This window comes from Peromyscus maniculatus, chromosome 21 (assembly GCF_049852395.1).
Source record: "Peromyscus maniculatus bairdii isolate BWxNUB_F1_BW_parent chromosome 21, HU_Pman_BW_mat_3.1, whole genome shotgun sequence".
Classification (NCBI taxonomy): Eukaryota; Metazoa; Chordata; class Mammalia; order Rodentia; family Cricetidae; genus Peromyscus; species Peromyscus maniculatus.
This window is the reverse complement of record NC_134872.1, coordinates 57,828,613-57,843,628: the sequence shown is the minus strand read 5'-3', so window position 1 is coordinate 57,843,628 and position 15,016 is coordinate 57,828,613. Positions and strand designations below refer to the sequence as shown.

The window sequence follows — 15,016 nt, the reverse complement described above, 5'->3', positions numbered from 1 at the left end:
TTTTTTTTCTAGGCTAAATTTAAAAACATAAAAATTCAGTTGTCTGGGCTGGAGAGATGGCTCAGAGGTTAAGAGCACTGGCTGTTCTTCCAGAGGTCCTGAGTTCAATTCCCAGCAACCACATGGTGGCTCACAGCCATCTGTAATGAGATATGGCTCCCTCTTCTGGTGTGCAGGCACAACACTGTATGCATAATAAATAAATAAAATCTTAAAAAAAAAATTCAACTGTCTCCTCTTAAGAAAACTAGATATTACAGGTATCGTCAAAAAACTCAAGTGTAATTCTTCCCAATAGTTGTTTTTGTTTGGGAAACAGAAAACATAGTTATTTTCCACAGAAATTGTTCTCTTTTTGTGGCTCAGTTCATAGAGTGCTTGGCTAGCATGTGTGAGGCCCTGGATTCGATTCCCAGCCCTGTAGATGTAACCAATCGTATTATTAAAATAAGAAACACAGAGCCAAGGTAAAAGAGAAAAGCCGAGAGGTCAGAGCTCAGAGATAAAATCTTACCTCCTGCAGTGCTCCTAGCTTCCCCGAGAGAGGGAGGTACTTCCTGTGTCCCTGTTTAAATAATCTTTCTGTTCTGCCTTCTCATTGGTTGTAAACCCAACCACATGACTGCCTCATCACTGCCTGTAAGTACCGCCCTCCAGGTCTTAAAGGCGTATGTCTCCAATACTGGCTGTATCCCTGAACACACAGAAATCTACCTAGCTCTTCTAACCACCACGCTCTTACTATGGCTCTAATAGCTCTGACCCCAGGACAACTTTATTTATTAACATAAAATTAAAATAACATTTCAGTACAAATAAAATATCACCACATTTCCCCTTTTCTATTTTAATAAAAAGAAAAAAGGCAAAAGGTTATAACTAACAAAAGAAAAACTATATACAAAAGTACAATAACTATATACAATATATACAAGTAACAAATACCTAAACGATGTCTAGTCCATTTGTATTTGACAAATCAGAGAAAATAATTCCCTTATCTATCCTATTTTAGTAAGTCCAAAATGTATCTAATTCACTTTCTATCCTAATTAATCTTCAACTATAACTAACTAATCTTCAACTCCCTCAGAGACCCAAGAAGGAAATAATATTAGCTAACAAAAATAAAAACAGGAAGTGCACAAAAGCAACTTCCAAAAATTTTGTGAGTTGACAGAAACAGCCAGCTGCCTGGACAGTCACCTGAGGTTTCTCCACAGTGTTGGGGCATCATCTTCAGCCTATAGGCTTATGGTATCTGACAGACTCATTTGTGAAGTAGGTTGTACACAAGGTCAACAGTTCAACCTCCATTTGGGTGAGAGCAGTCCATGTACCAGAAACACCTGAATTCCACTAGTGTCATGTCATGATTCAGGATTTTAAATTCTGGAAATTGTTGATGGTTTTTGAATTCAGCTGTCCATTCTTCTTGGCTGTGTATATATGGCTTCATCTAAGCATGCCCTTCTCCACATCCCTCTATTAAATGCCAGTCTACTATTGAGAGGCGTGAGCTTTCAGTTGCTGTTCTATTGCACAACAGAAGCCATCGGCCCACTGCCTGTTCAGCTGCCTTCAAAGAAAAGGGCACTGTACCTTTTCCAGATTGTGAAGGCCACTTCAGGGATGGTGCCATATTGTCCTGGCCTCAGAAGATGCCGTCTGATAAAGCCATAACCACACTTGTTTTGGCAGGAATCGGTAGTCCTTTGTTTCGTGTTCTGTCTGTCCATTTTGTCCTGTTGATACGAGGATACTTTGTTGTCCAGTGGCTAACTTTTGCCACAATGAAAATTAACTCCATATGCAGTTTCTTCAATGCCCATATTTTCTCTGAAGTAGATTGGTACTGCCAGGAGCCGACATGTCTCAAAAAAGAAAAATTTCTAAGTTATTAAAACATTTTAAATGCCATATTCTGTAGATTTCTGAAGGGTTTGAAGATGACCTGTCTAAAATATATCTGCTCAATTTTTAAAACATATCTAATATGACTACAATTTCTATTGTAATGTCTAATTACTAACTTTCATTTCTTTATATCCTAATAGTTGGTAATAATGTAAAGTATTTAAAACTAGTAATTGTCTTTTTCTTTTCTTTTCTTTCTTTCTTTCTTTTTTTTTTAAAAAAAACGAGAACCTTAAATCTAATCTCCTTTGCTTAGCCTTTTTCCTAACCCTTGACAACTTGTAACCTACCCCCCTAAATAATGAAAATTATCCCAGACCCAAAACCCATTAAAAGGAACCAAAAAAAAAAAACCACCCACCCCACACCACCTCTTTGGGAATGTGGGCGTCATTCTTAAAATTGCTTCCTGCTGGGTATGGGCGAAGTTATCTTTATCCTGAAAGAAAAATTTAAGTTAATTGTCAAATTCTAGGAAAGGTAACTATATCCTTCATTATTATCCAGTCTGTGTATAATGCCAAAGTTCAGGGTTTATCTCAAGTCCTTATTCAAGTAGTCTTTGAGACTGGATCATCTCAGCTAGTCATCTCAAAATTGCTCTGAGCACCTTGTAGTTCAAAGCTGATCTGTAGATGATGTTTGTCAGTTCAGTGATATTATTATTGTCCACGTGGAATTGTTGTTGTTGTTGTTGTGGGGCCCCATCTTCTTCCTGGAGATTTCAGTTGATGTTAGGCCTGGCCATGATTTCCTGCAGAAAACTGATAAGAGACTCGAACACAAAGACATATATATGCAGCTAATTGAAGCCTTTTTTCTAGAATTAGATAGTACTCTATATGACCATTCATATCTTAACAAAGTTTAAAATGTATATATATATATTAATCTTGTAAATTTTGATATAAAATTTATACTTTAAGAAAAGTTTAAAGAATCAGAATAGAATCAAAGAGTTGAGATTAGTAATAGAATAGTCCCTTAATTAATTTGGCTTTTGTCCTGTCCCATAGCAGAAAATGGCTCTTTCTGGCATGATACAGGGAGTTTGCATTTTCCTTTTAACAACATGCTTGAGTTTGAAGAAGGAGAGAGCCATTCTCCAACTCCAAAGTCAGCTTTAAATTTTAATTGAACTGGGACTATTAGAAAACCAATAGTGTTAAATCTTTAGAGAAAAGCAGAAACAAACATTTAAGAAGACATAAAATTTTTTAGATAATATATACCCATATGCCATATACTCTCATATACTCTGTTTCCTGGGATAGATGATTTGTCCCTTTTCTTCAGTTGTCTCATTTGTCTTGTGTCCTTCAGATTCCTTAACCTTCATTCTCCTAAAAGACAAAAACAAAAACCTTCCCCCAAGACTAATTTTGGGGATGTTCCTTTTTGGCAAGTTATTATCTGATTAAATGAAAAGACATGTGTTACAGGTACAAGTTAGTTTAAATTGGATGTTCATGCTGATTGATGAACTATCACCTCCTCTAATTAAGAGGTTTTTCTTGTTCAAATCGAACCTTTATCAATTTTGATGGTATCCACAGCTTATCTTCTCCTGTAGAAACAAAAGCAAAACCTCGTCCCCAACGTAATACATACCATGGTTTCCATTCTGAGGTCAGCACATCCTTAAAGTATATAGGCTGATTTAATTCTGTAGTTTTTTCTATTACCCAATGTCTCTCTGCAGCTGTTGTTCCTTTCTCATTGGCATTCAGAAAATTCAAAGTTAATAGAGCATTATGCAGTCTATTTCTGGGGGTTTTTGTTACTCCTTTCTGTTTATTTAGCATATCCTTTAGAGTTCTGTTTGACCTTTCTATAACTGCTTGACCTGTAGGATTATGTGGTATACCTGTAATATGCTTTATATTGTAATAAGCAAAAAACTGTTTCATTTTAACAGAGACATATGATGGAGCATTGTCAGTTTTGATTTGTGCAGGTATACCCATAATGGCCATAACTTCTAGCAAATGAGTGATTACAGAATCAGCTTTTTCAGAACTCAGAGCAGTTGCCCATTGAAATCCTGAATAAGTATCGATAGTGTGGTGTACATATTTCAGTTTTCCAAATTCTGCAAAGTGAAACACATCCATCTGCCAGATTTCATTTCTCTGAGTACCCTTTGGGTTACATCCTGCTGGTAATGGCGTTTGATTATAGAAGGAACAAGTAGGACATTTCTTTACTATTTCTTTGGCTTGTTGCCAGGTTATGGAAAAATCCTTTTTTAAACCTTTACTATTGACATGATGTTTTTTATGAAATTCTGAGGCCTCCAGCACATTTCCTATCAATAATTTATCAATCTCATCATTGCCTTGTGCTAGAGGGCCTGGCAGACCAGTATGAGATCGGATGTGAGTTATATATAAAGGATGACTCCTTTTCCTGATTGTATCTTGTAATTGAATAAATAGTGAAGTTAATTCTGAAGCATCAGGGATAAATTCTGCAGTCTCAATATGTAACACCACTCTTTCAGCATACTGAGAGTCAGTTACTATGTTGAGAGGTTCTGAAAAATCCATTAATACCAACAGAATAGCATACAATTCTGATTTTTGCACTGAATTATAAGGACTTTGTACCACTTTACTTAAATTTTCTGATTTGTAACCTGCCTTTCCTTGTTTGTTGGCATCTGTATAAAATGTACGAACTCCAGATATGGGTTTTTGCCGTACAATTCGAGGCAAGATCCAATCAGCTCTCTTTATAAAATCAATTCTGTTGCTTTTGGGATATTTGCTGTTAATTTCTCCCAAAAAATTACTGCAAGCTCTTTGCCAAGGTTCACTTTCTGTCCATAATTTTTCAATGTCCTCCTTAGTTAAAGGTACAACAATTTCTGCTGGGTCTATTCCTGCTAATTGACGAAGTCTCAATTTTCCTTTCCAAATCAAGTCAGAGATTTTTTCCCCATAAGTTTTTAATTTTTTATTTGGTTTATTTGGTAAAAATATCCATTCCAATATAATATCTTCCCTCTGCATTAATATTCCAGTAGGGGAATGCCTAGAAGGTAAAATAACCAAAATGCAATCCAGCTTTGGATCAATACGATCCACGTGCCCTTCATGTACTTTCTTTTCTACCAAGGCCAATTCTTTCTCAGCTTCAGGTGATAATTCTCTTGGACTATTTAAGTCCTTGTCACCTTCTAAGGTTTTGAACAAATTAGTCAGTTCATCATTTTTTACCCCAACAATAGTTCGTAGATGAGAAATATCTCCAAATAATCTTTGAAAGTCATTAAGAGTCTGTAGTCTATCTCTCCTAATTTGCACCTTTTGGGGTCTAATTTTTTGTAGCTCTATTTTATATCCTAAATAATTAATAGAATCTCCTCTTTGTATCTTTTCAGGAGCAATTTGTAATCCCCAGCAAGGCAAAATTTTCTTTACTTCTTCAAACATTCTTTCTAAAGTATCTGCATTTGAGTCAGCTAATAAAATATCATCCATATAATGATAAATTATAGATTTAGGAAATTTTTTACGTATCACTTCCAATGGCTGTTGTACAAAATATTGGCACAGAGTTGGGCTATTTAACATTCCCTGTGGGAGGACCCTCCATTGAAATCTTTTAACCGGTTGAGAATTATTATAAGTAGGCACTGTGAAAGCAAATCTTTCTTTGTCTTTTTCTTGTAAGGGTATTGAAAAGAAACAGTCTTTTAAATCAATAACTATGAGAGGCCATCCTTTTGGTAACAGAGTAGGCAAAGGAATTCCAGATTGTAGAGAGCCCATCGGCTGAATTACTTTGTTAATTGCTCTAAGGTCTGTTACCATTCTCCATTTACCAGATTTCTTTTTAATAACAAATACAGGAGAATTCCAAGGGCTGGTTGACTGTTCAATATGCTGAGCATTTAGCTGTTCTTCTACCAGCTCTTCTAAAGCCTGGAGTTTCTCTGTTGTTAAAGGCCATTGCTGGACCCATACAGGCTTGTCTGTTAACCATTTTAAAGGTAGAGCTGTTGGTATTTTTGGAAGATTATCAGTTGTTGTGCCCTGTTCTTGTATAATATGGATGGCCGGTGACCACTCAAAATAATGCCTTCTAATATTTCTCTCAGAAACATGTGCTAGTTTATGATTTGTTTCTGAGATTGGAGGGATTTTAATCTGAGTATTCCATTGTTGCAACAAGTCTCGACCCCACAGGTTCATAGCTATGTTAGCGACATATGGTTTTAATTTTCCTCTCTGTCCTTCTGGACCTATACATTCCAGCCATCTTGCACTCTGTTTCACTCCAGATAATGTCCCAATTCCTAACAGTTGAACGTTTACCTCCTGAAGAGGCCAAGCTGGATGCCAAAATTCTGGTGCAATTATGGTAATGTCCGCACCTGTGTCTACCAGACCAGACAACAAAACACCATTTATTTTTATCGTTAATTTTGGTCTCTGTTCATTAATAGAAGTTTGCCAAAAAATTTTCTTTATGTTTTCTCCTGAATTTTCTATTCTCTCTTTTTCATCATCCTGACCAGCATGATTTATTCCAATAGTCATTTGGTTATTTAATCGCTCAGAGCAGGGATTTCCTCTACAGCTGCAGGAAAGGTTTGAACTGGTTTTGCTATGGGGGCCTGCATGAGGCCCCTCCGGGAGTTTCCCGAAAACTGAGGCAAAGGATTACCCTGTCTGTCCTTTGTTGATCTACATTCGTTGGTCCAGTGTTTTCCCTTACCACACCTTCTGCATACTCCAGAAGGAAGGGGCCTTCTGTTGCCATTGTTCCTTGAAGAAACATTGCTTCTAGGAATGACCTGTTTACAGTCCCTTTTAAAATGTCCTTGCTTTCCACACCCAAAACATCTAACACTCCTCAAACCTTTTGAAATTACTTCTCCTACCCACGTATCATGCTCATCAACCTCAACATTAATTGTTTCTCTAATCCAATCTTCCAAAGGTGCAGATCTTGCCCTTAACGGCCTGATTATTCTTTTGCATGCTGCATTCGCATTCTCAAATGCCAAAGCTTCAATTATTGCCTTACTAGCTTCTGATCCTGAGACCATTCTGTTTACTGCTGAAGCCAGTCTTTCTAAAAAATCTGTGAAAGATTCTTTTGGGCCTTGCATAACCTTTGTGAATGACTCAGGTTTTTTTCCTGGTTCATCAACTCTGTCCCATGCATTCAAGGCTGCCATTCGACATAAAATTACGGTTTGAACATCATATAAACATTGTGTTTGTATTGAAGCATATTGGCCTTCTCCAATAAGCTGATCCTGACAAACTTGTATTCCTTTATCCCTCCATTGTGTTTCTACGTTTCTAGCTTCCTCCTTAAACCACGTTAGAAATTGAATTCTCTGGCTGGGTTCCAGAACAGCTTGTGCAAGGTCCCGCCAGTCCTGTGGTATAATCCTATTATATGTTGACCAAGAGTTTAACATTTGCTTTACATATGGGGAATGCATGCCATAAGATACTATTGCCTCCTTAAACCTTTTAAAATCCATCAGTTCAATTGGAGCCCAGATATTTTGTGTAGCCATTTGATCAGGCATCTGCTGTACGGTTACAGGATAAATTAAGGATGACTGTGTGAAAACAGGCTTTCTTTCTGTAACCTTATGATCCAAACTTGAACCAACTTCACTGTTAAAATTAACAGGTTTTTCTAAAGCTGTTATCCTGGCACTTAAATCGACTATCTTTTTAAATAGTAAAATGAGAATAAGCATGGTGATTAACTGCATAATTCCCATAATACTAATCTTTTCATATAGTTGTTCCATTGTCAGACTGCCTAAAATTTCAAACAAAACCCAATTTTCTTCCAATGTACACAGGAAACCCATTTTTTTTAATGTGGAAAAAATTTGTCTTTTAAATAGTTTCCTTTATGACTTACCAAATCTGCGTAGAACAGTAGAAATCCGAGCGAATTTCAAAACAGCCACCTAGAGTCCTAGGTGTAAATCCAGAGAGAGAGAGAGAGAGAGAGAGAGAGAGAGAGAGAGAGAGAGAAACAGAGAGACAGAGAGAAAGCAAGAGAGAAAGCAAAAGCGAAAGTGAAAGTGAAAGTGAAAGTGAAAGTGAAGGGGTAGCCGGCTAAAGCTTAAAGCCAGCCACTTGTTCCCTCTTGAGCCGAGTCAAGGCTTGGCTTTACAGCCAGGGGCCCTGTGTAGCAGGGCAGGCCTGAGCTGTTTGTAGCACTGGCTTTAAGCAAGCAGCTCACAGTCCAGCCTGAGCCCAAACCTGGGCCGGGGCTAGGGAGCCGGCTGCTCCTGCTAGGGAGCCGGCCCCAAGCAGTTTTTAATGGATTCTTGTCACGTTGGGCGCCAGATGTAGATGTAACCAATCGTATTATTAAAATAAGAAACACAGAGCCAAGGTAAAAGAGAAAAGCCGAGAGGTCAGAGCTCAGAGATAAAATCTTACCTCCTGCAGTGCTCCTAGCTTCCCCGAGAGAGGGAGGTACTTCCTGTGTCCCTGTTTAAATAATCTTTCTGTTCTGCCTTCTCATTGGTTGTAAACCCAACCACATGACTGCCTCATCACTGCCTGTAAGTACCGCCCTCCAGGTCTTAAAGGCGTATGTCTCCAATACTGGCTGTATCCCTGAACACACAGAAATCTACCTAGCTCTTCTAACCACCACGCTCTTACTATGGCTCTAATAGCTCTGACCCCAGGACAACTTTATTTATTAACATAAAATTAAAATAACATTTCAGTACAAATAAAATATCACCACACAGCCCCACATAAAAACAGGACCAGAAGTGCGCATGCCTGTGATCCCAGAATGTGGGAGGCAGAGGCAGGAGGATCATAATTCTAGGTCAGCCTCAGCTCCATATCAGTGTCAAGGCTAGTTGGGAACACATGCAACCCTATCTGAAAAAAAGGTACCTTTGTTAGTATATTCTACAAAAGTATTTTTACATTTCAGATATAATTTCTAATATGCTAAATATGAACAGATTAAAAGTTCTTAATGATCTTGTTATGGTTTGAATGAAGAAATGTCCCTTTGATGGCTATTCTTTGTTGTCAAGTTGACTACATCTGGAATGAACTAAAACCCAAGCAGCTGGGTACACCTGTGAGAGATTTTTTAATTGGATGTTTTGAGGTAGGAAGATCCTCCTTTAATCTGGGCCACACCTTTTGCTTGCATCCTATATCAAGGATACGGAAGAAGGAAACTTGTTCTCTTTGCCTGCTTGACCTTGGTCTCAAGGACAAGTCTATTTCTTCACTGGCATTGCAAAACATCCCTAGTTCTTTGGGATTCTGGTGTATCCTGAAGACCAGCTGAGACATCCAGCCTTGTGTACTGAACAACTACTGGATGCTTGGATCTTCTGTTGGTAGACAGCCATTGTTGGACAAGCTGGACCATAGCCTGTAAACCACGCTAATTAACCCCCCCTCTCTCTCATGTATATATGAAAGTATACATGTATTCAATATATATATGTGTGTGTGTGTGTGTGTGTGTGTGTGTGTGTGTGTGTGTGTGTGTGTGAATTTTTTTTCTGTAAGTTGTGTTCCTCTAGAGAACTCTGGCTAATACAGTCACCCATAGGCTCATGGATTTGATCACTTGGTCCCCAGCTGGTGGCACTGTTTGGGGAGGCTGTGGAACCTTTGTGAGGTGGAGCCTTGCTGGAGCAGGTCTGGCACTGGAGGTGGAGATCGAGTGCTTATCGTCTCACCCCACTTCCCGTTCATTCTCTTTGCCTGGCCCTCACATTAGAAGATGTGTCTCCTGCCCCTGACATCATGCCTGCTTCTTCCTGTTATGCCTCCCCCACCCTCACAATGGACCCTTACACCTCTGGAATAAGAGGTAATACCGAATACCATAAGCCACATAAACTCTTCCTTCTGGAAGTTGCCTTAGTCACAGCATTTTACCACAGCAACAGGAAAGTAACTAACACAGGTCTGCAGTGTTTTTTCAATCACGAGTGTCCTGAAGCTAACATTTTTTAGGATGATTGCTCTAGATAAACAGTGCTTCTACCCAGCACCAAGTTCTCTCCACTGCTAATTCCCATCCATCCTGTCTCTCACACTTCAGCAACTCTGCCCATCTCTCACACATCCGCCAGTTCCTTCCCCACAGAACTTTAACACGCACCAATATGATTTTGTTGTTTGAGACAGGGTCTTGCCTGTGATGACCTCAAATTCACAATAGCTCTGCTTGGCCTCCTGATAGATGGGATCAAAGGCAGGTGGTTTTTGTATTTTTTGTTGTTGTTGTTTGTGTTTTTTCCATCTTACACCAAACACAAAACACAATTTTCAGCTGACTTTACCTCCTCTGCTAGCTACGGTCCCCTTTCTCTGTCCTCCTTTGAATAAACCTCCTCATAAACACTGTGTGTACATTTTATCTAGAGTGCCTCCCACCTCTCTTACATCTACCTCTTTTGAGCTTTCCCACCTAACTCTGCTGGAAATCTCACTGAAGTCCTCAGTCCCCTGTGTAATGCTAGTACACACATGGTTCTATTTTATCTCCTAAACATAAAATACACTCCAAACCCAAGTCTGTACCATACTCCCCTAACAAACTCCTTTACCCAGTTCTCACTGTCCCTATCTCAGTAAGTCCGTCCTGCTGTTCAGGCCCCATCTTAGAACCTTCTTTAACTCTTCTAGTTCTCTCACATGCCCTGCGTAACTTATATTTCGTCACATTGGCTCAGCCAATTAGATCACATCTTCACTTCTCTGGCCTTCATGCTCTGCCATCTCCTACAGTATCGTTTCTAATCTCCCTCCCGATCTCTCTCACACACCCTCTTTCTCTTCCCTCCTACTCCTCCTCAAGCTCACATAGCTCAGGCTGGCCTCAAACTCTCTATGTAGCTGAGGCTGGCCTCAAACTCTCTATGTAGCTGAGGCTGGCCTTGAAACCTTTGAGCCTTCTGACTGCACCTCCCAAGGGCCAGAATTAGGTTTGCACCACACGTGTGGCTCTGACTGGAGTATCAATGTGGCAGCAGGCTAGTCCTTCAAAAGCGTATGTCAGACCCGGCTACTCTTCTACTCAGAGACTCCAGTGCAGTCCAGCTCCTCGTTAATTTTCCTTTGCAGTTTCTTTCCCCCATTAATTTTCTAATTTCATCACTTATCCCTCCTCATCTCACTCCCCCTGGCCACTCTCACTGTCTAACCAGTTACTTGAGCATGCTAAGTGGAGCACGCTACCTGGCAGGTTCTGTACTCACCAGTCCTGCATCTACACAGCTACCGAGAGAACTTGTATCTCTTCAAGGGTTTGCTCAGAGTTGCCCTCTAACGTGGCTCCCCCTGCCAAGCAAGTGCAAATCACTGCCAACCTCCAGAAATGCTTGCCATGTATATTTTTGTATGGTATTTATCACTGATTATCTTGTATGATCTACTTGTATTACTCTCTATCAATTCCTGTTTAGGTCAGTCCAGGAAGACCGCAATTTCTTATCTATTTTGTTTACTGATCAGACCAGTAGCCTAGTGATCACATCTGAAGCAGATATGGCAGGCATTCATTCAATAATTATTTGCTGCAGGGGGGAAAACTGGAAAATTTCTAAGATGGTAGTTATTATTTTGAGCCCAAGAAACCATCTACATTTGCCTGACAACTCCAACCTGGTAAAGAAAAGCTGAAATCCTAAAACATCATTATGCTTCTATTTTGACAAGAATTACTCTCTAGGATTCTGCAGGGATGACTCAGTGGGTCAGAATGCTTGCTGCGTGAGCATTCAGGTATGGGGCGCTCAGGTCCCAGCACATGTGTAGAAACAAAACAAAAAAAGCCTGAGTGTGGCTGCACCCTCAACCCCAGTGCTGTGGGGAGCAGAGACAAGAGGATCATCGGGTTGCTGGCCACCAGCCTAGATCCAGACTTAGTGAGAGGCTCTGCCTCAAAGAAATACGGCATAGCATGACCAAACAGGATACTTAACGTTCTCCTCTGCACATGGGTGAACAAGCATGTGTACCTATGTACCTATGCACACATGTGCACATATACCACATAAACACAACACACACAGGGTGGGATTGCTTTCTAAATCGCTTGCATGTGCCAAATCCTTACCCTAGGAAGTCAAACATACCTTTCTGATCCTGGTGCAAGAGCATCCTGTGGGGGAGCATCCTGTGGGGGAGCATCCTGTGCGGGGGCATCCTGCTTTCGGATACGGTTCTGGATTGAGGCGAGGGCTTCTTGTGAATACTGGGAAGCGTTGCTCTCCATGTACTTTAAAACGTACTCATCGGTATCAAGGATGATGAATCGATGACCGAACACTGAGGAGAGAGTAATGTTACACTTAGTTCGGCTTTGCTTCTCTCATGCAGTCAGGAGCAAAATAATGTTAACCCGTTAGCAATAGATCCACAGTTAATCATTTGTGGCCAACTAGTGAAGTGTTTTGTTTTGTTGTGGTGGTTTTGTTTGTTTTGTTTGTTTGTTTTGTTTGTTTTTGAGACAAGGTCTTTCTGCAAAGTCCTGGCTGTCCTGGACCTCACAATGTACACCAGGCTGGCCTTGAACTCACAGAGATCCATCTGCCTCTGTCTCCCAAGTGCTGAGATTAAAGGTGTGTGCTATCACATCTGGCCAGCCTAGTGAATTTTGAACAGCTTATATACATTAATATTCAGTGGTTTCCTCAGGTTCCTTGTGTTAACATCTAACAAATGGAGCCAATGTATACAACCATGTAGTATCAACAAACTCAGTTAATTTAGAGTGTAACTGATAAGCAAGGAGATTAAGAAATAGTCATATTAGCACCATCTCAGTCAGAACACAGCCCGATTGCTTCTGATAAGGCTCAAGAATGCATTAAGTCATAGCTGTGAAGAATCCATTTTCCAAGCCAACAGGAAACTCGGAGCCATGTTTAGACTTACCCTCAATCACGGCACCGATGAAGAAGTCACTTGGTCCATAGTAGACAGGGTTGTCAACTGAAGAGAATGGTTTAACAACTTTAGTCCTGCCCAGGAACTTGCCCCCGATGATACCGGAATTTCGAACAGGAGGCTCAAAGATACTGATCATATCAGTGGCAAGAAAATAAGAGAAGACAAAGCGACGGTTTTTGTCTTCTGGGATAGGGGACTCCTAGGAAGATGGAGAAAAGAGAATATCAAGGTTCATGATCCTTCCAGGAACCCCCAAATGAAAGCAAGCTGGATGCATATAAACCTGCCCCGTGTTGAGGGTCTGGGCTGGGACAGCCAGGCTTCACTCTGGGAAGGGAGGCCACCCCAACTCAACTCCCGTCGACTGCTGTCTTGTGGGAGTGTAGGCCCAGTGCTGGCAGATCTTCTAGGTTTTCAGAAGAAGAAAACTCTGGGTTTCTATTTAAGAACCCCGTGGCTTTAAAATGTTGACTTGAGGAGTCCAAAGACAGAAGAGAGGAAGAGCTTCAGCAATTCACAAGATGGATGCTAGGATGCAGAAGAGAATCCCAGGAGCAAAGCACTGGGAAAAAACCAGCCGGATCGAGGCTCCCCAGCCACACAGCTCCCCAGAAGGGAGAGAAGTGTCACCCAAAAGGTAAGCCAGGGAACATGACAACTCCACAGGCTTCACAAGGCTCAACTACAGTACGAAGGAATCCCCAGTTCAGAGGGCAGCGACTGGGCACAAATTTGAGAATCTGCGGTTTTAAAACTGAATTATCTGGAGGCCTGAGAACAGGCCACCACATACACAAGTATGGAGCCTGAGTCAGCTTGCCACAGACCCAGGGGGTAGAGACCGCTCCAGGAGCAGCTGTGGAGAGCAGGAGGGCTGGATGTTGACAGACTAGGAAGGTGCTGAAAAGCTCAGGGGAGGCAGAGAAGTGTTCAGGGAAAATAGCTCCACCCATCGATCGGCTTTGTAGCCTTGAGCTTCAGGTCAGGAAGTAGATCAACATAACATCTATTACCTATGTGCTGTGACATTCACTACTGGAGAGTCTAAGAACTCTGACATTCCAGCGAACTACATGTACATTCAAAGCTATGTCCCTCCCACGGAGTGATTGTATTGCTTTTCTATTGCTGTGGGAAAAAGAAAACAACAACAACAACAAGGCAGCTATAGGAGAGTTTGTTTGGGGCTTACAGTTGCATCAGAGTCCATGATGGTGGAGCAGAGGTAGCAAGTGAGGGATGCTGGAGCAGCTGCTGAGGGATCATGTCTCTAATCACTAGCAGGAGGCAGAGAGAACTAACTGGAAAAGGGGTGGCACCGCGCATTGTTTGTGAACCTCAAAGCTCCACCCCATCACCCGCCGAGACACACCTCCTCCAGCAAAACCTCTTAAGCCTCCCCTAACAATACCAAAACCTGGGAACCAAGTATTCAAATGCTAATGGATTTCTGGATACATCGCATCCAAACCACCTCTGCCAAGGCCAATACTTCGGGGTCTTGGAAGTACGGGCCAGGTCTTGTGCTGCTCCAGGGCTTAGTATGCGGTGCATTATGGGAGGTCCCCATAGGCCTTCTGGATGGCAGGGGAATGGTCCATGAATAGACAAGAATGAATCTCTGTTCAGTCTGACCTAAGTACCGGTGCTGAGCCAAAACTTCGAGTGTCTGATACCAGTTCATTTATTTTAGCGTACTTAAGCCCAACACAATTTTGGAAGAAGTTTTCTGATAACAATTAACTCAGTCCCAAAGTACAGAAAACCTTAAGACGTTTACACTGAAGTTCTTTACAGAGTACATATGGCTTTGTCTGTAAGATGGGTTCTGTTGACTCAGAAACAAGGCTCAAGATAAGTGTCCAGGGAGAATGACTGAGGTCAACATAAGACCTGTGGGAGTCAGGATTGGGCCAGGCCCTAAGATAATGCAGAAGGCACTTAGGCTGTTGTAAAGTACAGATGCATCTCTCACAAGTATGAGGTTTATGGTCTAGAAGTAATGCCCAAGGTTTTAGGAATCAGACACCCTCTTCTGGCCTCTTGGGCACCAGGCACACATAGGCTTTCACACAAGGTTTTAGGGGAAAAGGGTCTGGGATAAGTCAACAAATTCTCCAGGATATGGGTGGAGCCTGGCTCACCATACAGCACAGGATCAC

At 41.1% G+C, this 15,016-nt stretch overlaps 1 protein-coding gene across 1 annotated transcript in view; it reads right to left on the bottom strand.

The window, feature by feature from the left end:
* Efhc1 (EF-hand domain containing 1) overlaps window positions 1–15,016 on the bottom strand; it is a 50,875-nt gene that overhangs the window by 10,535 nt on the left and 25,324 nt on the right. Inside the window, exons 8-9 of the mRNA XM_076557903.1 lie at window positions 12,840–13,053; window positions 12,038–12,230 (exon numbers count right to left, since the gene is read on the bottom strand). Coding sequence (XP_076414018.1) covers window positions 12,038–12,230; window positions 12,840–13,053 — 407 coding nt within the window. The remainder of the gene's footprint in view (window positions 1–12,037; window positions 12,231–12,839; window positions 13,054–15,016) is intronic.